This window comes from Rissa tridactyla, chromosome 11 (genome assembly GCF_028500815.1).
Source record: "Rissa tridactyla isolate bRisTri1 chromosome 11, bRisTri1.patW.cur.20221130, whole genome shotgun sequence".
NCBI classification, from domain to species: domain Eukaryota; kingdom Metazoa; phylum Chordata; class Aves; order Charadriiformes; family Laridae; genus Rissa; species Rissa tridactyla.
The window spans coordinates 3,178,381-3,202,414 of NC_071476.1; the positions used below are offsets into that span (position 1 = coordinate 3,178,381).

General features: G+C 43.0%; 2 protein-coding genes across 5 annotated transcripts; one reads left to right on the forward strand and one right to left on the reverse strand.

The window, feature by feature from the left end:
* Nucleotides 1-508: 508 nt before the first annotated feature.
* On the reverse strand, nucleotides 509-10,894 carry MFAP3 (microfibril associated protein 3). 3 transcript variants are annotated; one of them, XM_054217113.1, is made up of 3 exons: nucleotides 6,060-6,190; nucleotides 5,820-5,950; nucleotides 509-4,663 (listed from the first exon to the last, which is right to left on the reverse strand). In XM_054217113.1, exons 2-3 carry the CDS (start codon nucleotides 5,896-5,898, stop codon nucleotides 3,918-3,920), a joined length of 825 nt encoding a protein of 274 aa, XP_054073088.1. In that variant the 5' UTR covers nucleotides 5,899-5,950; nucleotides 6,060-6,190; the 3' UTR covers nucleotides 509-3,917. The 3 variants fall into 3 exon arrangements, with proteins under 3 accessions (XP_054073088.1, XP_054073086.1, XP_054073087.1); XM_054217111.1 differs by lacking the exon at nucleotides 5,820-5,950 and adding an exon at nucleotides 10,800-10,894 and having other exon boundaries at nucleotides 511-4,663; nucleotides 6,060-6,517; XM_054217112.1 differs by lacking the exon at nucleotides 5,820-5,950 and adding an exon at nucleotides 10,562-10,769 and having other exon boundaries at nucleotides 511-4,663; nucleotides 6,060-6,517.
* Nucleotides 10,852-22,198, forward strand: FAM114A2 (family with sequence similarity 114 member A2). 2 transcript variants are annotated; one of them, XM_054217108.1, is made up of 14 exons: nucleotides 10,852-11,006; nucleotides 12,473-12,684; nucleotides 12,904-13,003; nucleotides 13,472-13,567; nucleotides 13,852-13,964; nucleotides 14,935-15,069; nucleotides 15,214-15,372; nucleotides 15,988-16,111; nucleotides 17,113-17,192; nucleotides 17,902-18,030; nucleotides 18,245-18,384; nucleotides 19,169-19,241; nucleotides 19,817-19,870; nucleotides 20,591-22,198. In XM_054217108.1, exons 1-14 carry the CDS (start codon nucleotides 10,997-10,999, stop codon nucleotides 20,690-20,692), a joined length of 1,527 nt encoding a protein of 508 aa, XP_054073083.1. In that variant the 5' UTR covers nucleotides 10,852-10,996; the 3' UTR covers nucleotides 20,693-22,198. The 2 variants fall into 2 exon arrangements, with proteins under 2 accessions (XP_054073083.1, XP_054073085.1); XM_054217110.1 differs by having other exon boundaries at nucleotides 10,869-11,006; nucleotides 12,192-12,684.
* The last annotated feature ends 1,836 nt before the right edge of the window (nucleotides 22,199-24,034 follow it).

The following is a 24,034-nucleotide window of genomic DNA, read 5'->3' on the forward strand; positions in this document are numbered from 1 at the left end:
TTATGCCATCTCAGCAACTCACTGGAAAAACAGCGACACGGACCTGGTGACTCAAAAGCTTTAGATACTCCACATTTGTGCTGCGTTGCCTTTTAGGAGATAAGTTGTGTCCCAATATACTGGGTTTTGAGCAGAACTTAAAAAAAAAAAAAAAAAAGATGTGATTACAATACAGAATAGTACAATCCCGTGAAAAAGGTAAGAACAGAAAATACAGGTTTGTGGCTGACGGTCACTGCACTTCACCATCGCCCTTTTACCTTGCAAAAGTGAAATCAAGGAGGACGCACGGGCCTTCCTGAGACCATTTCATGTCCGTTACCATTTGTTTATGTAGCTGTAACAATTATTACAGATGCTGCTGGGGACTTTGAGACATAGAAAAACGACAGACCCAAAGACGTCATAGCAGGAACTGCTATCAGATAACTGAACACCCCGCCGACCTTCGTCAGGCTGGCTAACCACCTTTGCTTAGTTGCATACCGCTGCTATTTAACCTCGGACAGACAGGCACTCATCGCCCCTCACTGACAAAAAAGAAAACCCTAACAAAAGGAGGCTTCCGTTTTTAATTTATTTTGCAAATCTACCAATTCATTTTATGAAAGTATGAAATCCTATGTGGTTACATTAAACAGTTACATTACAGGTAATACAAATAACCACTACAAAGTTAGTCTTAGGTACTCTTGGATAACAAGTAGATTTAACATTATTTAAAGTAAGTCACAAAGAAGAGAAAAATAGCCTTGTGATTGTCAAAGAATTTAGTTTAAAGCAAGGAAACCACTGTAGACTCTCCTTGTCCTACAAAAAATTAAGAGAGAAACACTGATGTTTACATCATCTTTCAATGTTAATAGTCAATTAGTCGCATCAAACAAATTCAAGTGCATACATCTAGTCAGGATAACAAGAATAGTTCACACATTGTTTGCAAACCAGTGTCAGATTTCATTCTCTGGAAATCACATTTATAGTATAACATCCCCACCATCCTTGCTTTCAGATGCATAAAAATCCTGTAATATCATTTGTAAAATATACTAGAGCTTCAAATCTGCTCTAATTGAATTCAGTGGGAGTAGGATCATTTAATAAGTACTCCTGATTTACTGAAATCCTTACAAAACAGCCTCCTTCCCAGGAATGAAATTAATTTACCGAACAAAATACTGTAATAATTCAGCAAAACTCTTAGCTTTACTATCCAGCAATTGACACTGAAACTGCATTTTTGAGGACCTTTATGCATGACCATTCTTTCCTCTCCACCAGCAACAGGACACACGAAGACACCGAGTAGCTGTGCTTAGTAAGAACTTGGAGCTATGTAAATAAAGTGTAAAAATCAACGAACAGATTGAATTAATCTAGAAACTGCTCTCCTGACACCCATCTGACACACCTCTAGTGTCATTCTGCCACCTGTAAACTGCCGCTTCCGATGAGACATCTGTCAATCACGACTGCACAACTGCTTCTTAGGAAGCAATTAACTGCAGCTTTGATTTTGTAGCTGCATCTCTACACTGCATACGTAGTTAGGGGGAAAATGGCCAAGATGCCACTGCTGCATATAATGCAAGAGTTTCACAGAAGTAAGGAGAGCTATTTATGGGGAAAAAAGGCAGGTGCAGGTAAAATCCTGATGGCTCGTGGAGAGCCATCAGGAGAGCCAAAGGAGATTAAAACCTATCATTCTCTCTTGTAGCCTTCACCTCTTCCAACTAGGACATCCAAATCAGTGCAAACCCCCAAATCTCCACTCATGCACGTGCAAGAAAGCTGCAGAGCTCGTCGTAGTACAGAAGTGAAGCCAGCAGCATCTTAGCAGGGCTTCTAAGAGAACTAGGCATTTATCCACAAGAGTATCTTTTAACACCGATGACCTCAAAAAACTTAAAAGAAACCAGACAGGTTACACAAAACTATACAAACTTTTCACCTGGACATAAAGTGCCACCAAACTATGGAAGCAAAAAAGAACTTACTGTTGAGGGCAGTAGCTACTGGAAGTGTCTAGAGAAGGCTTTATTCTCCTGAAGCAGATAAAGTTTGCTACAATCTTGGAAAAGGTATCAAGCTGGCGGGAATACTGCTATAACCAAGGCTAGCCATTTTCTTCCCTCCTGACAAACGCCACTTATCTGACAAACCAAAGCCAACTAGGCTGCGTTTACTGGTAGCTGACTGCAGAACTTTCCCCAGAAGGTAGTTTAAAATGTTAAGAGATGCTTCAGTTTCCCATTCTCTGACATGATACGATAAATATAATTTGTCCAGACCCTTTGTTACGAGCATGCATTACAACAGACAGCCCCACCCTGCTATTACCACCGTGCCTGCTTGTTTTCCATCTCTACTCATGTAAATGTAATGTCAAATCCTCTTAAGAATCCTGAGCAGCCATCCAAAATCACTTGTTCAACTGACATTTCTGTAATAATAAGGAAAGAAAAAAGAGTTGTGGGAAATTAAATGGTGCTCCTGTTGCCAAGTTGTTAAAATTATATGGCAATATGCTTCCAGTAGTTGTAAGAAATTAATTTGTGGAGTGCTTACAAGCCTTACATCTACTAAATCTCAACAGGATATAAAATGCTATTTAAGTGATACAACTTACAAATGTTAAGGAGAAAAAAAAAAACAGCACCAAAGAGTGAAAGAAGAAATTACATTCTTGTCTGCACTCTGATTCCTTGAGGCTGGATCTCTACAGCTCAGGAAGCCATGCGAGATATCCTTGGTGAAGTACTTATGTGTGTACCTATGTCAGCACCTGCGCCTCTCCCTTCTGCCACCCCTCTTCAGCAGATGAGACAGAGCACGGTCCGTGAGTTACTCCGCTCCTGCAAACAGTGGCTGGCAAACAGCTCAGCCAGCCCCTCCGCTAACCACTCTCTCTTCAACTGCTTTCTGAAAGCACTAGCCAGAGCAAAGTGAGTGTCACTACTTTTCCTCTCCTTTATTATAATGTTGTTCAGAGAAGTGCCTGAGACATCTGATCTGTAGATGAATTAATTTATAAATTATGCCACTACATATTACTGCCATTCTTTTCTCACAATAATGTCAAATACAATATAAAACTTTGGATTTTCTATAGTAAGTGAAATCAGCAAAGTCGAAAGAAAGAGAGTGCCAGCAGTGCTGTTACTGCTCTGTTCTCGAAGACAGAACCAGGGTAAGGCGCTTTGGCAATCAGCACCGAGTTTACGTGACAAGCTTTGTAACAACAATTCGCCCTCTGCACACTAGAGTACACACAAGTTTTCTGCAGATGCATGGAAAACTGAGACCCCCTGGTTGTTCTCTAAGCTGCTTTGAAACTGCAACAATTTGTTTAATCCAGCAGCAGATCCTGGTACTATTCTTTTTCCTAAGTACAGTACATTTTGATAGCAACATAGAAGCACACGACACAAAACAGATTTGTTCAAGCTCACCATGGTTCTGATGGGCTACACGCACCAAGAGGCAATTCAAAAAGAGCACACAACTCAATTCATCAGGACAACACCATTGACTCAAAGGAATTCCGGCTCCACTTTGTGGAAAAGATCTTATTGCAAATTGTACTGCTCAGCTTGGCCGCTTCTAATACAGATTAGAAGTATCAGAAGCTACCAAGGAGTAAAGGACAAAGAATTCCTGTTTTGTAAATATTTTAAGTATAGCAAGCTCGCTTTAAAAAGAAAAGCCACTGCACAATATTCCAAATGGCTTTCTCTAACAGACTTGAAATCGTTAGATCAACACTGACAGAAAATACAGATTTCAGTAGCAGTTCTGGCACTTTGCAATTTGGATAACTCTTGTGCATATGGGACTGAGGCAGCTTGTTTGCAGACCCCTTTCTCGCAGTATCCTTGGGTCATCTCTGGTCCCTTCACAACAGCGTAGCGCTGGACTCAGCAGGTGCCTTCCTCAGAAGGTGGAAACTGGCAGCTGTCGTGAGAAACAGTGTCAATGCTCTGCACTTCTGACTGCGGGTGAATGGACACCTGGACGGCTATCTCTTGACCTTGCTCATTCATGGACCCATCGTCTGAATCCCCGGCTGGTGAATCGCTGCGCTTGATCTCTGGGTTGATGGGGTATATCGCAGCTTGGGTACCGCAGCCTTGGGTCTGTTTTTCCTCCTCACCAACTTCATCAGGGTCGTCAACTCGCACAGCCTCAAAGATCTCCTCCATGAACGCCCTGCAGTTAAGGATCAGTGGTGGAAGGGGAATGCTTCTGGCAAGCTCTTCAATGTATCTAGCAAACTCCATGGTCTTAAACTGAGTGACTTTGGCCAGCTCTAGTGTTTTGGCAGATGTAATGATAGGGATACGCTTGGCTATCTCAAAAGCCTTCTGAAGCTTCTCAGCCCCTTCCGTTCTGAAGAACTCATTGATAGCCTTCTCTGTTTTGCGGAGGTGACTGCTCATCATGCACAGACGGGTTATGTTTAAAATGAGGGTGATAGCAAAGGCAACGAGGCACACAATCATGTAGTAGATACTCATGTCTCCTGAGGTGAAGATAACCCTCAAGGTGACTGTGTAATATGAAGTGTCATTGCGACTAACAGCTGCACACGTGTATCGCCCCCGGTCAGCAAAGTTGACCTTTGTGATGTTAAGGGAGTTATCAGCAATCCTCCACCGTCCACCTGGAGATTCAAAAGAAATAAACTGAGCTAATGAAATAAAAATCACTTGGTAAACTAAACACATGTTGTTTGCTCCATCAACAGGAGACGGAGCTTGGAAGTAAGCAGTCCATTTCTGGCATAATAATACAAACAGTACACCAAGGACGGAAATTTCCTTTTCGTGCTTCTGATATAGAAGGCCACAAACCAGGTACCAACCTTACTGCTTAATGGTAAATTATTGTGCATGCCTGCTTCTCTGGTTCTGCTGCTTTCTCTCATCTGCAGTTTCTTGTGTGCTTTTGGACTGCCAGCTCTTTCTGACAGGGAACCTAATTCTTAACCAGTGCTTCTCACCCACTGTGTAACACTATGTTGAAAGACTGTCCTCTATAAAGTCTAATTTTCCGTATGTTCGGAATCAAAAGTCAAGTGACCCATGAAAAAGATCAGAGTCAGTAAATGGCTCCGCTGGCAAAAGAACCCGGGATTTTCTTGAGTTTTCTGCTGAGCATGCAGTGCTAATATACAAAACCAATGTAAAAAGAAATCAATAAAAGAAGCTAGCTTTATACAGTATTTCCTACGCATTTATAACTTAGGGGGAAAACTGTTTTCATAACTCATTCTTCTAATTACTCTACTTTGAGCTAATCTCCAGATGGCATTCTAACTACAAAGAGGTTACTGAATACTTAAGGCAGAAAGACGGCCTCCGAGAAGATCCTATCAATTAGCTCGATGACCTTCATTAATACTAATAGAGTAGCGAAAAACCACATGCATCTCTAAAAGACATTATTTTTTGAAAATTAAAAACTACTGCGACAGAACTATAAGAGCCAATGGCTAGGAATCTATCTTCTCCCTTTGTACAAGAGGGTTAAATAGCACGTATTTCATCATTGACCATTACAAATTGTGTTAGTTTCCACAGTCTCACTGGTGCATACATGAGAAAATAAAGGTAGTAAGTTACCCCATGCTTTAAAAAATCCTGTAACAAAATTAAAACATTGATTGCCGGCTGGAAAAAGTCAGAAGTTGCAGAGAATTTTGTTTAATTTATGTGTTTGGGAAAATATAATATAAACCAGAGTAATAATAAATAAAAACATCAGTTAGCATCTGGTAGGATACAGACTCATTTCTCCTGTATTGAATACTGTGATACCTCTTGACTGAATTGATTCTGTGGGGCACCACAGCAGGATGGATGGGCTAGGACAGAAGAACTCAGGTATAATTCTCATGGCACACGCCACAGGGCAAAGGGCTTTTTCTTGCTCTCTCCTTATCTGCCTACTGTAAAAATGGGAGGACGAGAAGAGAAAATGATAATAAAGTCCCAGAGGTTTTCAGATACTGTATAAAAGGGGAATACTGAAGGATAGAACACAGCAGGAAAGCTCACCTTCATCTTTCTGTTGAAGCAGGTGTCCTCTGGAGTTATACCAAAGAATATATTCATACTGGCTGATGTTCAGTTTACATTCAATTAAAATACTGGTCCCCTCTTTGGCTATGATATCATGGTGTGCTGGAGAACTTACTAAAGCTTGAGACACTGCATGAAGTGATGTATTGAAAGACCCAAAAGCGACAGTCCCATTTGAAGCTACATTTTCCAGTGTATATCCGATTACAAGATCAGCACTAACAGTCAAAATTAACAGGCAATAGCTGAGCTTCATGGAAAGCTACAGAAAATTCTTTTTTCATTTAATTTGGAGAAATGAGGTCATATGATATTAGGCTGTCTGTATTGCTCTGAGATAAGAGAGAAGGCTCTTGATTCAGCGATAGAAAACGTCTTGGATCCAAATGCACTTTCAAGACCATCAATATCAGAAGTGGAAACTGGAAATCCAACTGGAAAAAAAAAGAAAAAGAATTAAGTTTATTGACAGCAAGCTTACAGCATATTCAAATTTCATTTCCAGCAAACAGATTTCGATTAGCATAATATAAACTGTCAGCCGAGAGATTCCAAATCAGAGCTTTGCTCAGAACACAGTAATGAAACAAGGGTAAGGAGGCACTAGCACAACTTTCGGTCCTCCAGCTGTTCATCTTCCCATCCAAATAAATAATCTCAGAAACAATAATCATTAAGGGGAAAAACGTTTTTAAAAAAGAACAAATTGTTCAGACTACTTAAAATGCATAACTATCTTTAGGGTCAGAAAGTGGATTCTGCATTTATTAACAGAGAAAAAGTGCTTCACTTAATACAGGAAGAAAAGCAAGAAAAAGGACATAATTTCTGCCTCCCTCCCCATCAATATCAGTGCTTTTAAGCCCTGATTTCCTAAAGTCAGTCTTTCATTTAGCATCTAGAAAAAACCAAAGCACTCACAAACCTGATTTTTAGCATTTATACATCTACTTACTTGATTTTAGAGGCACGGTCAGTGTTAGATGTCTAAGTACTACATAATACGCTTCTAGTTTCTTGTGTTAGTTATCTAGAGCAACAGAGAGGAAGTCCCTTTCTGAATATCAGGGCACTGATGTCTAAATATACTTCCTTTTTTGCAATCTATCTTGTTGATATTGCATTTTATAACTCTGCCTCTTTTTTTTTCTTGTTTGTTTTACAATAAGCTCCTATTGAAAATCTTTTTCTTTATGCTGCTGCGTCTGAGTGGTTATACCTTGTTTATCATCTTTTCTACCTAAATTCTGCCCCGTACTTCACTGCAATTTGAAAAATTGTTTTTGTCTAGGGACAGATTTCACACTCTTCAAATTATTGTGCACAAAAGATATTTTTAAGACATTAGGATACAGCCTTTAATTTTATATTCTTTGCTCACAAGGATTTTTCTTTTTTAAAAACCAGAATAAAACCAACTTCTAACAAAATGAGATGACACCAATAAGAGAAAATCTGCAATCAATTTTCCTGGAAGCCTCATTCAAGAAAATTTCTAATCCAATATGCATTCCCTGAAGTTATGATTCCATCTAGACTGCGCCAGAACCCTAAAAAACAATTTACAAAGTACAGAAGCCCCAGGCCAAAATGTTATCTTAAAGAACATCTCACTTCATCCCATTGACTGTGTGACTTCAAACTATCATCTTGCCTTCTACCAATAACAAATGCTAGCGGAGTTGAATTTCATAAATAACACAATACAAAGGAATACATTTTCTTAATAAATAATGCAGGCACTTCTCGTTATCACTGCCTAAAGCAGATAGAAATCTTATAATTTATGAAAAATAATATAAATAAATACAGGTGATTTGTAGTAATTGTCTTTTCAACAGAGAAAAATTAAGCTTATTCAGGAACAGGAAAACTTGCTGATAACACACTACCCAGATGGAATTTTTTTCAGTTAAAGATAATTTGCCAGAGGCCAAACCAGATCCCAGACTTGACATCTGATGAGAAACGTGTATCTGACCCATTTCTGTTGCAGCTATTGCCAAAATCAGTTTAACAAAGAAGACAGCTGCGTCCAACTCTCCTTCAAGCTTGACTAACCAACTCACCCAGTGAATCCTGCAAGAGAAACTGGAAAACAGGCCCTCTACTTGTTTCCTTGTAAACAGCAATCCCTTCATCTGCCCTCGTTTTGTTTCTTTAGTTGGCCCCACTCTTTTTTCTATCATGCCTCTTGTCCGCTTATTTGAGACCAACGCTCAGAAATCAATTATACCGCTGAAGAAGCTACTTTCCCACAGCTAAACAGTTAAAAATATACCAAGGCCTCTTTCATTCCTGTTTTCCAACAGTCACACTTCAGTGCTACTGAGTCCTGCTGCCTGTGAAGAAGAATATCCCAGCCACATTGACTGCACAGGTCTGAAAAAAACCCAGTACCGATTAGTTGATCAACAACTAATCTTCTGTTTGAAGGAGTGGTTTCAGCCTTCCTTTTTTAAATCCCCAGTATTTTCTGAGGGTTTCAGAGCCTTCAGAAGGCTGATGACAACTTGGGTCACCTTAAAGGCAGGCTGTGGATCGTTAGCAGTTTGTAGACCACTGACATTTGGATTGCCAGTGCTGCCATTTGAGTGTCTGTCACCGCTTGCGCTAGCAAGTGAGGTGCTGTGGTTGCAGATATTCAGCATACATCGCTCCACAACCCAGCTGCCTTCAGTTTAAAATGCCACCGCACTTAATGGCTTTTGCATGCACTGGGACTTGACTTCACAGCATTTGATGCAGTTACAACTGATGATAGCTCTGCAGTGAAGTCAAACCCTCATCTTCAGTATCTCATCAAACGCACAGAATAACTTTGTCTTCCAAAACAATAACCTCCCAACTAATAATGTTTTAGATTTATTAGAGAATAATTCCAGTACCTCCTGTACTTTGCCTGAGTTATTGTCATCTTAAATTATTAAATTTAAATTGTTAGATTTCCAAGCATCTGTGACACTCCTCCTAAAATGACATTAGGAACCTCAGTCAATTATTTAACACAAGAAATAGTCAGCAACATTTTCCCCTCATAAGAATAAGATAATTATCTTCAGTAATTGCATATACTCTCCACTATATTTGCACTGAGCTTGCATAATGTATAAAACATTGGTGATGGGTCATTGAATTTTACTATTAAACTCTTCGAGGCCTGATTTATTAGAAATTGTTTGTCACATTTTGCTCTTGGAAAAGCCATTATTGCTAAGCAGACAATGATCTCTCACTGACGAGTGCTCAGAAAAATAAAACGATCTGCGAAATCCACATTCTTCAACCATCACACTTATGCAAAACAGCTGCTGGAGCTGATAAAGGACCGAAAAAGGATAAAGCGTGAGCAGTGCCAACACCACAATTCTTCAAGAAAGCATTAAGCCCAAGCAAGATGAAATGTGAGGAATATAAACTGGCTATTTTACAACTGAACCTGAAGTTGAGCTCTACATATTTAACCTTTATTGAACCATAAGTTGTAACAACAAATAGTGGTGGAAAGATAAAAATCCGTGATGCATACACTTGTATGAGTCATCTTTGGCTCTTATCCTGAAAAAGTGTATCTATGTTTAACTTAAAGCACTATAAGTAGTCCCACTGAGGTCCATGGAAGTACTGATAGTACTTAAAAGTACACATATTTATAAGGCACTGCAAAATTGAGGCCCAAGAGGTTGCAGGTCATATGGCTTCACATTCACTGCTTATAACATCATTTCATACCTGGAGAAAAGCGAAGCAATAAACAGAGACACACCAGACAGACCACAGACTGTTCTACCCAACTGCCACTTCTGGCACACGACGTGGAAATGTTTTCTGGCATCTCCAACACGCTAATGGATAATAACGTGCACTAAATAGATCTAAATGGATCGCTCTTGCACAGAGCACGCCTTCCTACTAGCAGTGTGATGTCTTGCAGCGATAAGGCTGCTGTGACCACCTTGTGAGGCCCCTCTGACCTTCTTTCAAATCAGAGAGCCACGTGTGGCCAAGCCCTGAAGACTCCTAGAGAGTTTACGAAAACAGATGTTGTAGGCTTGACAAGAGATGCATTTCCAGAGCAGGAGAGGCAGCAGGGAGGGTTCACCCTCTGCTGGCACCAGCGAAGGCTCTGCAGGGAGCAGCTGCACCCACAGTCCAAGCACCGACGTGGGGAGCAAACCTCCATGAGACCTGGGCCGACCTCGTCCGCAGGCACTGCCTTAGGGGACACAGTGTTCTGCCCTGTGTGTGGTCCTGTGGCTGCCTGGCATGTCACCGGGTAATGAACGAAGGACACGGGATGGCCTGACCGCCAAAACAATCTTTTTTTTTCCCTATTATTGGCTATAAAAAAAAAAAACAGGGGACAAAACTCCACAGCACAGAAACCTTGTCCCCAGCAGCCCCGGCCCCACACACGCCTGGGTTCCCTCGTGGAAATACCCCGCTCAAGCCGAGCTGCTCAGAAAAACACGACGTACCTCTGAGGTAACGCAGGCCTCATGGGCCTGACGTCACACGGGTCTGACATCACACCAGAATACCGCCTTACCCCTCCCCGTCCGCACCTCCATGCCAAAACAGCCCCTAAGACACGGGCCCCCAACACCTCCCGCAGCAGCGGGGAGGGCCTGCGCGTCGCTCCCCCCCAACTCTGACGTCGCCAGGCAACACCTGACGTCACAGTGACGCGGTGAGGTAGGGGTACGCGGCTCTCACCGGGAAGAGAGTGGCCGGACCCGTCCCACCGCACTCCGCCGCCGCCGGCCCCGCCGCCACGGAACTGCTTCCCCACGCGCCCTTCCGGGCTGGGCCGCACTTCCGGGGTCAGCCGGCCAGTGCCGCTCTGCGCCTGATCTCGATGGTTAAGGTCCGCCTGGCGGGGGCAGCGCGGAGCTGGCGGCCCGGCCTGGTCCATGCTGGCGGGTGAGGCGGCACCGAGACCGGGATGGGACAGCGGAGCGGGTCTTCGGAGGGCCGGGGGCACAAGGGGCTTGAAGGGGCCTTCTGTGGGACGAGGAGCCCCCAAGGGGAGGGGGCTTTGGGGCACCTGTGGGTCCCCTGTGGGGCATGGAGCCCTGGGGGGGGTGGACTTTGGGGCATATGGGGGTCCCTTGTGGAGCAGGGAGCCCCATGAGGGGGTTGTGGGTACACGGAGGTGCGCTGTAGGGCAGGGTGTCCCGTATGTATGTTCGTGTGTGTGTTTGTGAGTGGGGGGGGTTGTGGGCACCTGTGGGTCCGCTGTGGGGCAAGGAATCCTGGGGGGGGGCGCGGTTTGGAGCACCCGGGGTCCCCTGTGGGGCAAGGGACTCCCGTGGGCAGGTTGTGGGCACTCGGGGGTCCCCTGTGGGGCAGACAGTCCCATATGGAGGTTGTGGGGCCCTGGGGGTCTGCCAGGGAAGCGGAGGCACAGGGAGACCCCCAGGGCTGAGGGATGCAGGGGGAGCCCCGGGTGAGGACAGGCCCGGTGGGGGGCCGGGGGAGCTGGCGGTGGCCAGGCAGGTTTGGGGGTGCTGCGGGGGGGTCCCGGGGAAACAGGGTGGGGGTCCCCTGTCTGTCACCCAGAACTGCCCTTTCCATCGCGGCTGCTGCCCTATTCCTTCACTTAAAGCCAAGAAAATCACGTTCCTGGGGGTAACTCCCCCGACTGCATCAGAGGTCGCCTCTCTGGGGATGCTGCTCAATGGCGGGGGGCTGGGGGATGCCCTGCCTGTCCTTGCCTGCTGCTGCCTTCACGTTACTGCCCCGGAGCTGGTGAAGTGCCGCTGCCGGGAGGGAGAACCCCCTGCCCCGTGAGCAGGCTGCAGCATGGCAGCCCTGTGCGTGGGTACTGTCATCCCCAACGGGCGATGTCAGGGCTGGTGTTTGTGGCAGCTGGAGCACATTTCAAATCCTGGGTGGCATTAACACCCTGGCGAAGCTGAGCCCTAAATACAAAAGTGAACCAGTCACTGCCTCCCTACCTGCTTGGCATTCTGACAACTATCCTCATTCGTATCTGAAACCCTTCAAAACAGCTGTCCCAAGCAATTTGTTTCGGCTTTTTTTTGGTGAAGCAAGTCATGGATTTAATTATCTGAGGATCTTTTGTACCTTGCATTTGCTTTTCAGAGTTAGCAACCTGTTTCTTTCCTGCGGAGAGGGTGTGTCTGTTAGATAAAGCCACGTGTTTCTGTGGGACTTTAAACTTCCAAGTGTGACATTTCTTCTAGTCAGATGTAACTCATTGTACACATTCCCTTAAAAACATAATCTGTTTGTGCGGGTGCGAGTGGCAACATAAAGGAATTTCTATCTTAGTTGTGTTTAATTATTTAAAACACAAATGTGATGCTTTTGAACTAATGTCAAAGTGTACAAGGGAGTGATTATTTTACTACGGATGTTCATAGTCATGTCTGAGAAAGACAGTAGTGAAAGTCTGAAAGAAGAAGCCTCTTACGAAGAAGAAAATGAACAGAAAGCAGAGGAACTTGGCTGTGCTGAGAGCAATGAAGAGAGAGAGCAAGAGCTTGAACCTGTGCCTATGACTCGGAAAAGACCTGAACCCAAACCCCCAAGCCAGCCTGCTGCCACAGGAAAGCCTGCAGCTGAAACCCTCAAGGTGTGTTCCTATGCTGGTTCTGAATAACGTGACTTCATGGTTTTCGTGGCTTTATGCACAGAAGAATTTTGACCGTAAGCCTCACTGCTTTATTGAAAATTCACATTGCTGTTTATCTGAAAAGAAAAAGCTGCACAAAAGTTACACATCACAGACTGCTGGTGTTCCTCTCCTCGCCATAATACCTGCGTCACTCTTTTCTGCTTTTCTTCATTAAAGGTCTCCGATTCTCCTACCGCAGTTCAGACAGGATGGGGGTACTGGGGAAGCTGGGGGAAATCTCTTCTGTCAACTGCGTCTGCTACTGTAGCCACTGTAGGTAAGGCTCTTTCTAGTATTTGGTAAATATTTTAACCATACTTCATGTCTCAAGCTAGTGCTTTTGAGCTTGTTTCTAGAGAAAGGAAATTCTGTTATAGAAGCAATTATTGGAAAAACGTCAAGAGAATCATTCAAGTAATGGGGAAAACTTGTACCAAAAGGTACAGTGAGATTAAGGAGATATGCACAGCCAAAATTACTTTCAAGTTTTTAAGGTGTTAGCATAATTTTCAGGTGGTACTTTAAATCGATATTCAGCTGGTATTTACAACTTTATTTAAAAGCTGAGAGGAAACCTGAGTTCATTACACTGGCAAGCAAGCTGGATAGTAGGTTTTAGTACTGGGTGAACTGTCACAAACTGGAGGAATGTAGAATGATAAAAAACAATATGTAGCCCTAATCCTGTTTCTGTTCTGATTTCTGTTGTATCTCATGGTTAAAGTAATGCTGCTGTCTTCTCTAGGTCAAGGTATTTCAAATGTCATAGAAAAAGCAGAAACAACCCTTGGGATCCCCAGTCCTAGTGAAATATCTTCAGAGACTGGAGATGCTACAAGAGGTCAGTTTTACTGCGTAAGAACAACACTGAAATGTTTCTCATAACATAATCATCCCCAAAATAACATCACCTTACCCTGCATCTTGCATGTTGAAGTAGATATCTGTATGCTAAAATAATACTCTATTGGTTACTTCTATTAGCACTGAAAAGTAGGTAGGTAGATAATCCCAATTCTAGCCCTGCTCCTGGCTGACACTTGATGTTTGTAATTTTCTTCACTCTGCAGCTGATGGGATCTTTTTTTGGAAGTGAGGAAGTTAATTTTCTGCCTTCTAATGCAGGAAGCGAGAATGCTGGTGGTAGCAACACAGATGCAGTTGATGATGGCAGTTCCTTTCCTATTGCTGGGGCCCTTGGAGTTTTATCAACCATCTCTACTGCTGTCCAAAGCACAGTGAGTGAGTTGGGAATGCAGGACACAACGGGTTTAAGAGAGCGTTGGGGTTTTTACCTTTCATCTGAAACATCGTAAGAGGAGACTTTTAATTTTGACTTTTGTGGGATGAATGGTGAGAAACTGTTTCAACCTTCAGACAGTCTTTATCCCGTGCCTTGCTTGTAACTGGCACTTAACATGTAAGTTGCCTTGAATTTTGATAGTTTCTGTATTGAATGTTGATACGTAACAAAAAAGAAAATGTGGACTGTGTGGTGTGTGCATTCCCATGTGTGCGTTCCTATGCGTGTCACCTCTGTACTCTGCTATCTCTGCTCCTTTCCTTTAGAGTATTTGGGTAAATGCAGGGTCAGACTCATTCCTGGAATATTTCCACTGATTTCCACAGAAATGTCTAGAGGTGAAATCCATTCTCTTCAAAAACTTTTGTGAATCTAGCCCAAATTGCTTGGAAATGAGCTTGCTCCTGTGACCATGAGAAATGCACTTCAAAGGAACGCATTACCCTTGGAAAATGTGCTTTTGTGATCTGCTGTCTTGTCAGTTTGCCCGTGAATTTGAAAGAGCTGCAGATGGAAAGCTTGCTTCTGCTTTTAAGGCTTGAACAAGAGTTAGCAGCCCACTGGTCTAGTGTTTTGTGATTGGAAGGACAAGAACTAAATACTTTAATACTTTAATGTGGCGAGAACCAGCTTGTTCACAAAATAAAAATGTATTTCCCATCAGATTGCTGCAGCTGTCTGAGTGCTATATTAAACTGTTGGATGATAGCATGTTGTGTCTCTTTCCATGTCGTCCTGCTATCTTTGTGGCAATTAGGGTTGAATTTTAGGATGACAAGGACCAGTTTGGCTTGCATGTGAGTGTCTGGAGTATCATTGCTGTATAAAGTCCCCGATTCAGTGTCTTCAATTGCATAGTCTTCTGTGACTTTTATGCGATGTGTATATCCAAATCTGATTCCTAGGGCAAAAGTGTTATTAGTGGAGGTCTGGATGCCTTGGAATTCATCGGGAAAAAGACAATGGATGTAATAGCTGAGGGAGACCCTGGTTTCAAAAAAACAAAGGGCTTAATGAACAGAACCTCTACGTTATCACAGGTATGGCAGTTCCACATCAGCTCTTCTCTTTTCTTCTCCCTTCTTTTGTGGTCCAGTCTTTAAGCAACCATTTACTATTGAACCAAAAGCCTTCTCCTCTGTATCTTCTGGCACTGACCTGAGTTCTCTGCTTTTCTTTTTCAGGTCTTACGAGAGGCAAAGGAGAAAGAAGAGCAGCAGACAGCTACTGAGGTTACCATGGCTACAGAGAAGAAAGCCCATTATGGGTTACTGTTTGATGAGTTTCAGGGTCTTTCGCATCTGGAGGCCTTAGAGATGCTTTCCAGAGAGAGTGAATCAAAGGTAATGGCCTTGAGCAATTTGCCTTCTATTTTAAGTTCAGCTGAGCAGGGCAAAAAAGATGAGAAATATATGTATATACATGTAAAATCAAGTGCTCCGAACTTGCTATAAAATGATTGATTACACAACTTCAGTTTGATCTGGTGTTTACCTTGGGAGCATTATGGCCTGTCGTCAGCTCCTAGAGCTGTTCTCTTTATCTAGCTAGCCTCAGTTCCTTCGTACCTTCAGCAATTTTTTACAAGTTACTCTCTCGTCATACCCACTTGTTTGCTGCCTTGGTCTGGAGAAGCAGAGAGTACTTTAAGCTCAGCAGAGATTGTCCTCTCTGCCTTGGGGTATGGAGGAGGGCAGATCAGCATGCAATTTGAGAATTCATTCACTTTTTTACGAAAGAAAGTATTTTAATAATTCCTTAAGAATCCATTGTTATCTAACGAGACTTCAGAAATAGGTCTTTCCTTTTCCTCCTTACCGTAGTAAAATATGGCTTTCTCATGAATATCAATCTGTGGTGTTTTTACATGCAGTGTAAACCAGTGCTGCATCTTTCATCCTGTTTCTTTTTCTTGTTGAGTTTATGATTCTCTTTGTGGCTGTGCTGCCCCTAACTAGGTGAAATCAGTTCTAAATGCTCTCTCTGGAGAAGAGTTGGACACACTCAAGGATGAAATGGAGCAACTCAAAGAAGCGTTTTCTTTACCTGAATTCTTTGAAGAAGAAGAGGAAGAAAAGAAGGGTAAGAGGTTGTGGGAAGAGAAGGTGGTTCTCAATGAAATTCTCAGTGTAGAACCAGCCAGCCCTGAGATCACCAGCAATGGGCATGGTGCCAAAGTTAAGTTATTCTTTAGGTGGATGCTTAATCCTAAAGCTGTCTGTGGCCAGGAGCATGACAGGTAACTATAGTCTTCATCTCTGGAAAGCTGCTGTGCATTAATTCTGTAGCAGGAACGATTTCTTGCCAGAGCAGGATTAAAGTTGCTTGACTCCTAGGCAATACATACAACAGACATTGAGCCAAGATGCAAATTCAAAGAGATGCTGGGTTCCCCTGACCGTGAGGGAAAGACTGTGAATAGAGTTTACAACCTGTGGGAAAGTAAAAAGCCTTTTTATTTAATTTTTTTTTTTAATGAGTTAGCCACACAGACCAAAAGGCTCAGAGGTGCCTCCGTACACAAGAGCCATCTGATTCTTGAGGATTACACAGCTTTAAATGTAAATTTCTTGCATTGCTTTTACCTAAATGGCTCATCAGGGAGGGCTTACACACCTGCATTTGCTACCATTTAACATTTAATGTACCTTTTATATTTGCACATGATGGATCTCACAGCCTTCCCCCCACTGTTAACATCTGCCCTGCCGTATATAATAGAACCATAGACTTTAAGTGATATTTCACATTCCCCAAGGTGATGCGCAAGTTAATGCATTGTAAAATGCTGCCTGAAAAAAAATAATAATAATTTAAAAAAAATAGAATTACCTTATCTGCAAAACCAGGATTGAAAAAGCAAAAGCTAACCTTTGGGCACTGATGTCTCCACCTTTTCAGAACTTCCCTTATAAATTGTATTTAAAAAGAGCAGGTTTGATGCATTCTTGCCTGAGGTGATGATTCAAAGAGAAATAAAGGAAACAGTTGAGAGACTTGTGCAGAACCAGTTGTGCATTGAAGAGCTGCTTATTCCCGTATCTGTCCTTTATGTGGATTCTTCAACCTTTCCTGTCCTTTAGGAGATGAGGAATTCACAAAAGAAGTAACAGAGTTGTTTTCTGAATTGCGTATCTGCTCAAAGCCAGACAAACTGATCATGGTGAGTTATTTCCCATCTTCTAAAAGTTGGAGGGATTCCTCACAGGAACTGCTTCCCAGTCCTGCTTTGCCTGTGGAAATATCAAAGGCATGAAACCAAGCTGCGTTTTAGATCCTTTGACAATAGTAGGCAAAAGAGATGGGCCTTTTCCTTTGGCTTTATGGGGCAAAATCATATTCTGTCATGTCTTTGGCTCTGGATCAGTAGACACTAGTGTGTCTTTGCCCTGTCACTGGGCAGTAATCAGTGGTGGCAAAGATAGCCGGGAGCAGTAACCCTTCAGCCACCACAATGAAATCAACCTAGGGTCATGAATTGAAGCCCTCCTCTTGGTACAAAGCAGCTGGTTTTACTACGTTCAGAAGTTGGTTTGCGGTAGAATTGCCTTTCTTGCCTTTATTTCACTACCCTTCAGATCCACCAAGTGGCAGCAGCATTCTGCAGACATGTTTTTAAAGCACCTCTTACTTGTGGTCTTGCTGGTAAACTCCAGCACCCAGTGCTAGAGAAATGACTGCCCTCGACTACATCAGTGCATCTGACACTCTACAAAGTCCTGAAGGTGCTAGGATCATTTGTCCTGGTTCTCCTCGCTAGCTCAGGAGTCGTAGCTGTTTCCTTCCTCTAGAGAGGTCCAATACTCCATGTTTTGTGGTGTGCAGGGGGGCTTCATTCCAGTCATTAAGTACTATGGCACATCTTCATACAGGTGAGGACATCTGCTCATGAATGGATAGCACGATTCAACAGTAGCCTTCCTAAAGAAGAAAAAGGGAGTGAAGAAAACCAAGAAGTGGAATCCGGAGATGGTGACCGTGATGCTAAAAATTCAGTAGAGGTAACTCAGTAATGAAGGAAGAGAATATCTGACCGCAGAGTGTTTATCTGGTGGCTAAGTTACAGCTGTGATTCCCGGAGTTTATGGGTTTCTGTTTCTGTGCAGATTCTGAAAGGGTGGTGTAGTGATAGTATGTTGTGTGAATCGCTTGTTTTAAATAATAAAAACTGCTGGGTTTTGTATGCTATGGGGGGAATCTTTTTAACTCTCGCAGGATATTCATGCGTTTGCTATAAGAAGTCTGGCTGAACTGACAGCATGCTCCATCGAAATGTTTCACAAAACTGCAGCTTTATTTCTACATGGTCAGAAACAAGAGGTGACAGCCACAGACAGAGCCAAGTCCCTTTCACAGTAAGTTCATCTCATAGTAAATGTGTAGCATATAATTACTCAACATACTGATTAAACTGTCTAATAAATCCATGGGGTTCAGGGCTTTTTGAATTCTGCATATGTGTTCAAAGTTGCATCACTATCTTCCAGCAGAATTCAGCTGTCTCTTTCTTTTTCCAGCTTAAAAACATTTCTTGATAGGAAAGAGGAAACTACTTGAAAGCTTTTATATAGCCAAGAAGAATGTTTGCCCTAAGCTTGTGCTAGTTAGTAGACAGATATTTAAAATATGACAAAGCAGTTGTATAGAAGTGATTCTTAATTACCTCTGTTAATCATTTAGTATGTTAGGTACGTGATATTGTAAAATTTCTGCAACTAATTAGTAGACTGGTCTTACAAATAATGAATAACACAAGATTGTTCTTTTCTGTCAGGAGATACCTGGCAAGTATACGAAATACGCAGTACTTTCTAAGTAAGAAAATAGTCAGAAAATGACAGTTGTCAGTAAAAAAAAAACCACAAGTTAGTACTGTTCCTTCTTGAATGAATGTGTCTGTCCCCTGAATGCTGTTTCCTGTCTTCAGCTTGAATTATTTATTTTTCCATGTTTCTCCTCCCTAATTTGTTTGGGGAACTTCTGGATCTTCAGACGCTGTTTATATGCTCTGTATCGATTTTGGTTTAATTTAGCTTTATGTGCACGGAAGCAAGGTATTTGTGTGTTAGAGGAATGCTAAAAGAAAGTTATTCTTGTAAACTGTAATTACCAGATGGTTTTCCTACTCTTCTTCCACAGAATGACGATTGTGCTGTGTAGAGAACTGTCAACTTTCTCTAAAGAATTTACTACGTGCTTAACGACTGCAGGGGTAAGAGTTAACACCATAGTTCTTAGGAATAAGATGTGCTTGGTTGATTACAGCCTTGGGATCTTCACCACAAAGTGCTTTTTGTGTTTGCACACTTATATATGCAGTTTTTTGCCCTGTGAACTGATCTTCTAGGCCAGCGTTCCCCAAATTGTGGCAGCTGAGTGTATGCTGAGCTTTTGAATGCCTCCTGCTGCATTCAGCCTGGCGCAGAGCGGGGGTGGGAATTGGTGCTGAGAGTACTAAGGAGAGAGAAGAAAATTAGATTTGTGATCCTGTTGTGGATTTTCCAAAACACTCAGGTGTTACCGAAGATAACATCATTATCTCTAAATTCTCCAGAGTTCATTTGAAGATGTAACGTGTGTATTCATGTCCAACTTGTGTTGGGCGTATGTGGGTTGCTGTGTTCTTATTTGCATGCTACAGGGCAGGTGCTCTGCAGTTTGTGACTTAGCTTTCCTGTAGTCGAGGGAGCAATGGTGATTTTAAACTTACTGAGGATTTAGCTTTATCTTGCTTGAAGAAATGTGATCAAATTTTCAATCAGGATAATATATGTCTGATCTCTGCAGGTCAAAGAGAAAGCAGATGTGCTTAATCCCTTAATCACTGGAGTGTTTTTAGAGGTCAGTTATGCTGAAGTTAAAACTTTAAGCTAATACTTAAAAAATAGATATGCTGGTTTTTTTCCATTTCAGTATCCTTATGCCTGTCAAGTTCTCTAACCCATGGGCTAAGATTCTGCTTACCTATCTAATAACTTAAAACTTTTAATAAAAGTCTGTAGATTTGTGCAAGAGAGGACTGACTAAGTGAAGAGTGAGCCTTCTGTGGTCTCAGCTGACACAGAAGACACATATTAAATTCATCAGTCTGTATTTCTAGAATTTAAATGTCCAAAGTCAAACCTTAGACAAGCTCATAAATTAGCATGCGAGAGTCCCAACGCTTCCCAGCTGTTAAGTTGGTTCTCAATGCTTGTAAACTTCTGAGGTGTGGTAGGAAACGGGTGTTTCCTGTTGGTGTGTTCTTCCTTCCTACCGCAGCATGGGTATGTTTCACTTTGAAATAAACTCTTCTCAACTGTTATCAAAAACAGAATCCTATATTTGGATTGTACCTAATCTTGTTTGGCAGTTTTTAAGCCAGTTGCTTTTTTGCCTAGCGGCATAAAGCCCCTCAAAAACATAAACTGATTTCTAGAATGAAGCCTTAAAAATCTGACAAGCGCTAGGCTTCTGTTTCTTATGTGCATTAATCAATGCTGTTTGAAATGAGTATGTAGTTAGTAAAGCTGATTGGTAGCATAATTATTCATGCGTATATTTTGATTTTTGTTTTCATAGGCTTCAAACAGTGCTTCGTATATCCAAGATGCCTTCCAGCTCTTGCTGCCTGTACTGCAGATCTCTCTTATTGAGGCTAGAACGGAACTACCACAGCAATAAAAATCCTTCTAATTAAGAACTTTTTGACCTTCCCACTTCATAGTTTCCATGCTGGAGAATGATGTAATGGCTCTTATTAAAGGGAAAAAGATTAACTCTGATCGCTGCTGCTGCAAGAACAGTGATTAAATGCAGTCTGGCAATGACAGCTCTTGCAGCACATTGTGAGATGTGATTAGCTTAGTCCAGGCTGGTGGACAACGTGACAGACCTAAAGTGCAGATTGCTTCTCTGTTTTCATGGACTGTCTGTATCTTTTCACTGAAATCCCTCTGCTATATGCGTTAACAAGCTCTTTGGAGAAGCTCTCTGGACTGTGAAGACAGTGCCGGAGAAAAGAGTAGCAGCTGGCTAGTTAAAGAGTTAGCTAAAATCATGGTGTGATTTTTAAGTCAGAGGGACATAATTGGGTTCCTGATAGCTCTGCATTGGTCTTGAAATGAATATTGCGTAGGAGGTGCAAGAAAAGGCAAATATTTATGATTATGAACCTTGCGGTTTCTAGGCTGGAAAGAATACAGCAGAGGGGATTCCTTATCAAGCTGCTGTTTGTGAAGCGAAGCCCTGGCTTCCTGAAGATGTCTGTTAATGACTCAGGGATGTGGGACAGGGACTCTCACTAGGGTGCTGTTTCTCATTCTCTTGCAGAGTGCTTGCTTCAGCACGAGCTGGGAAAATGCTGATCTGGCCCTAAGAATGTGGGTACTTTGCTTTATAGCAATAAATGAGAACTGGCTAAAAGGGATTGATTTGTGTTTGGAAGATTTAATGAGAGAATTTAGCAGGAGGACTCCCCTTTTTCCGTGCAGCTTGACATGTCAGCCACAGACTGTTCACAAACTCGGATACTGCTTTTCTCGCGTTTCTGTGTAAAAACACTCTAATGCAATGCTCCTTCTTCTTGGAAGGTATATTAAAGTAGGGGGAGAGGAAGCAATTTGGTTCTGTTGGCGGGAGTCCTAATTTGTCTCAGAAGCTGCTCCACATATGGTATCTGTTTCTTTGTGCTGTGAAAGTTCCCTGCTTTGTTCCTTTTTGCAATTTTTATCTTTTGAGCCTGCCCATTGGGAGGGAGCAGCCTCTGTTGGAATCACAAGAGCAGAAATGCACAGCTAAAATGGAACTTCAGGAACAGCTAACCAGAGGTGACCGAGTGTCACACCTGCCTCTGTGCTCGCTCATTGGTAACAATGATGCTCATATCCCCCTTTTGAAAATCCTCCGGGTTTTAGCAGGTCTTGCACATTTCTGCTGTTCTGAAGGCTTAACATTCTTCTGCTCTATTTGTGCAGCAGAGAAGTGTTTTTATTATTAGAATACCTTTTGGCTAATGCTCCTCTGATTTTATATATATGGAAAAAGCCTTGCCTTAGTCCTGGTTAGACTGATCAGATCTCTAAAGGGAGAGCCTTCTTTTGCATCTTAAAGAAAACTAGACTTGAAAGGAGTGTGTCTGGGGTAAAAAAAAAAAAAAATTGCAGTACAATAAACTATTTTTTATTCTTCTTTAGGTTGATAGCATTATTAAAGAAAATACTTATTTTGACAATGATTTCAGATAAAAGCTATCAAGGTAGCAATGGGCGTGAATGAAATGAGAAGAACTAACTGTGGTTTTGGTCTTTTTCTTCTCAGCCCTGACTGTGGTTTGCGGGGCAGGGCTGGGTGCTGCCCTGGGGCCGGGACGGCTGGGGCTGTTCTCAGGACAGGGTACCGTCCCATGGGAAAAAGGGCTCTGAACCCCGGCTGGGGGGTGAGAGCTCCCAATTCCCGCATCGGTGCAAAATGGCAGCTTTGCTCCTACCGCAAAGCCAAAATCTACAGAGATGTCGGAAGAGATGAAATAAAGATAACAGGGTTTTATGAAGCAGCAGCTGCTGCTCTTGCAGATAAATTCCACTCACCTGCAGTGCTTTAGTGCAGAGTAGTTTAATAATTAAAGGAAATAAGGTGATTTTTTTTTTTTTAATATGCAGACAGTAATTCTTTCAGTCATATGCCCACCTACATTTCATTACAGCAGCCAACAACCAAATGTGCACCAGCTTCGCTTGTGTACCTGCGCAAGGACTGCAGGAGATCGCCAACAAAAACAGTTCCACAGCTGCTGAAATCTTCTTACCCGAAGGATTCATCAGAATTCAGCATCCAGCTGTCTGGAGGTCTTATTGCTCGGCCTTGCCTTGTGCATGAACCTAATGAGAGCTGGCAGTAATTTGAGCACTTCTGGTAGTGTTTGGGGAGGTGAGAGGTGGCTGAGAATAGATAAGAGTTCGCCGAGATGCTGGCAGTGACTTGGAGGGGAAGAGAGAAAAAAAAAAAAAAAGCCTTCCACAATTATTTTCTTTCCTTGGGAGAGATTCTGTTACTTGCAGCTGTGAAAGCTGCTTCCTGGCAGCTGCTGTGGAAAGGTTTAAACCATAAAGGCTCGGTCCTCCCGATGGATTTCGGGACTTGCTCCCAGGCCTTGCCCAACCAGCTTCCCGGGAACTCATTTTTCATTATTAAAACATGCACGTTCAGGAGCAGCAAAACCTCTGACACGGGCGGGATGAGCAGTTGTCCTCGTTTTGGAAGAAGCAGCAGCTATGTTGTCACTGGTGGCCCCGAGCAAGGGGACAGCTGTCCCAGGTCACCCGCAGCACAAATTAAATGGTCTGACTCAGAGGCAGGATGAGGAGGAACAGGAGGAGGAGGAGGAGAGTTCTGGCATTTCCTTCCCAGGTGTGCACGCTGGATCCTAAATAAACAGCGGTCTATGATGATATGATTTAAGCAGAGAGATTGATCTTCTGTAGCCAAAGGCTTCTTGGCACAGAAATGGAGGACATAAGTGCCCAGTACTGTGCTAATTAATGTTTTCGGGGAGTGTAGCTAGTCCCTTGCAGCTCTGCACTGTGACAGCAGCTTGGAGGTGGCCCCGTGCTGGTGTTTCGGGTCTGGCTGGCAGGTTCCTTTCCTTCCTTCAAGGGCAGCTTTGTGCCTGCTGCAGGGAGAGAGCAGAGCCCGTGCAGTCTGTGGGCTGGGACCTGCCACTCTCTGCTGTCCTGCTGGGTGGGTGGTGGCAGCCGCCCCTCTGCTGTCAGATGCCGATGGCTACAGCCTGGCCAGATGGCTGGAATGGTCCCTGAGAGCCAGTGCCTCGGGGTGATGCTTTGTGTCCCTGTGTCCAGGGAGCGATGGCAGGGCTGTCCCCTGGGCTGCTCTAACTGGAGGATGCTGCAGGCTTAGGTTCCTCGCATCAGAGTACTGAGAGCCCGGCTGCGGCTGGCAGGGAGCGAGCAATGAGGTCACCAGTTAAAAATGAGGTTGAGCGTGGTGTTTGTGGGGGAGGATCTTCCT

What these genes read in the sequence shown, in the direction of transcription:
- FAM114A2 (XM_054217108.1), top strand. An exon ending in AGCCAGACAAACTGATCATG is followed by an intron (nt 17,193 to 17,901) that starts GTGAGTTATTTC and finishes ATCTTCATACAG; the next exon opens with GTGAGGACATCTGCTCATGA. An exon ending in AGAGCCAAGTCCCTTTCACA is followed by an intron (nt 18,385 to 19,168) that starts GTAAGTTCATCT and finishes CTTCTTCCACAG; the next exon opens with AATGACGATTGTGCTGTGTA.
- MFAP3 (XM_054217111.1), bottom strand. Translation starts at nt 6,339, where the DNA reads ATGAAGCTCAGCTATTGCCTGTTAATTTTGACTGTTAGTGCTGATCTT. An exon ending in GCTTCAACAGAAAGATGAAG is followed by an intron (nt 4,664 to 6,059) that starts GTGAGCTTTCCT and finishes TTGAATCTCCAG; the next exon opens with GTGGACGGTGGAGGATTGCT.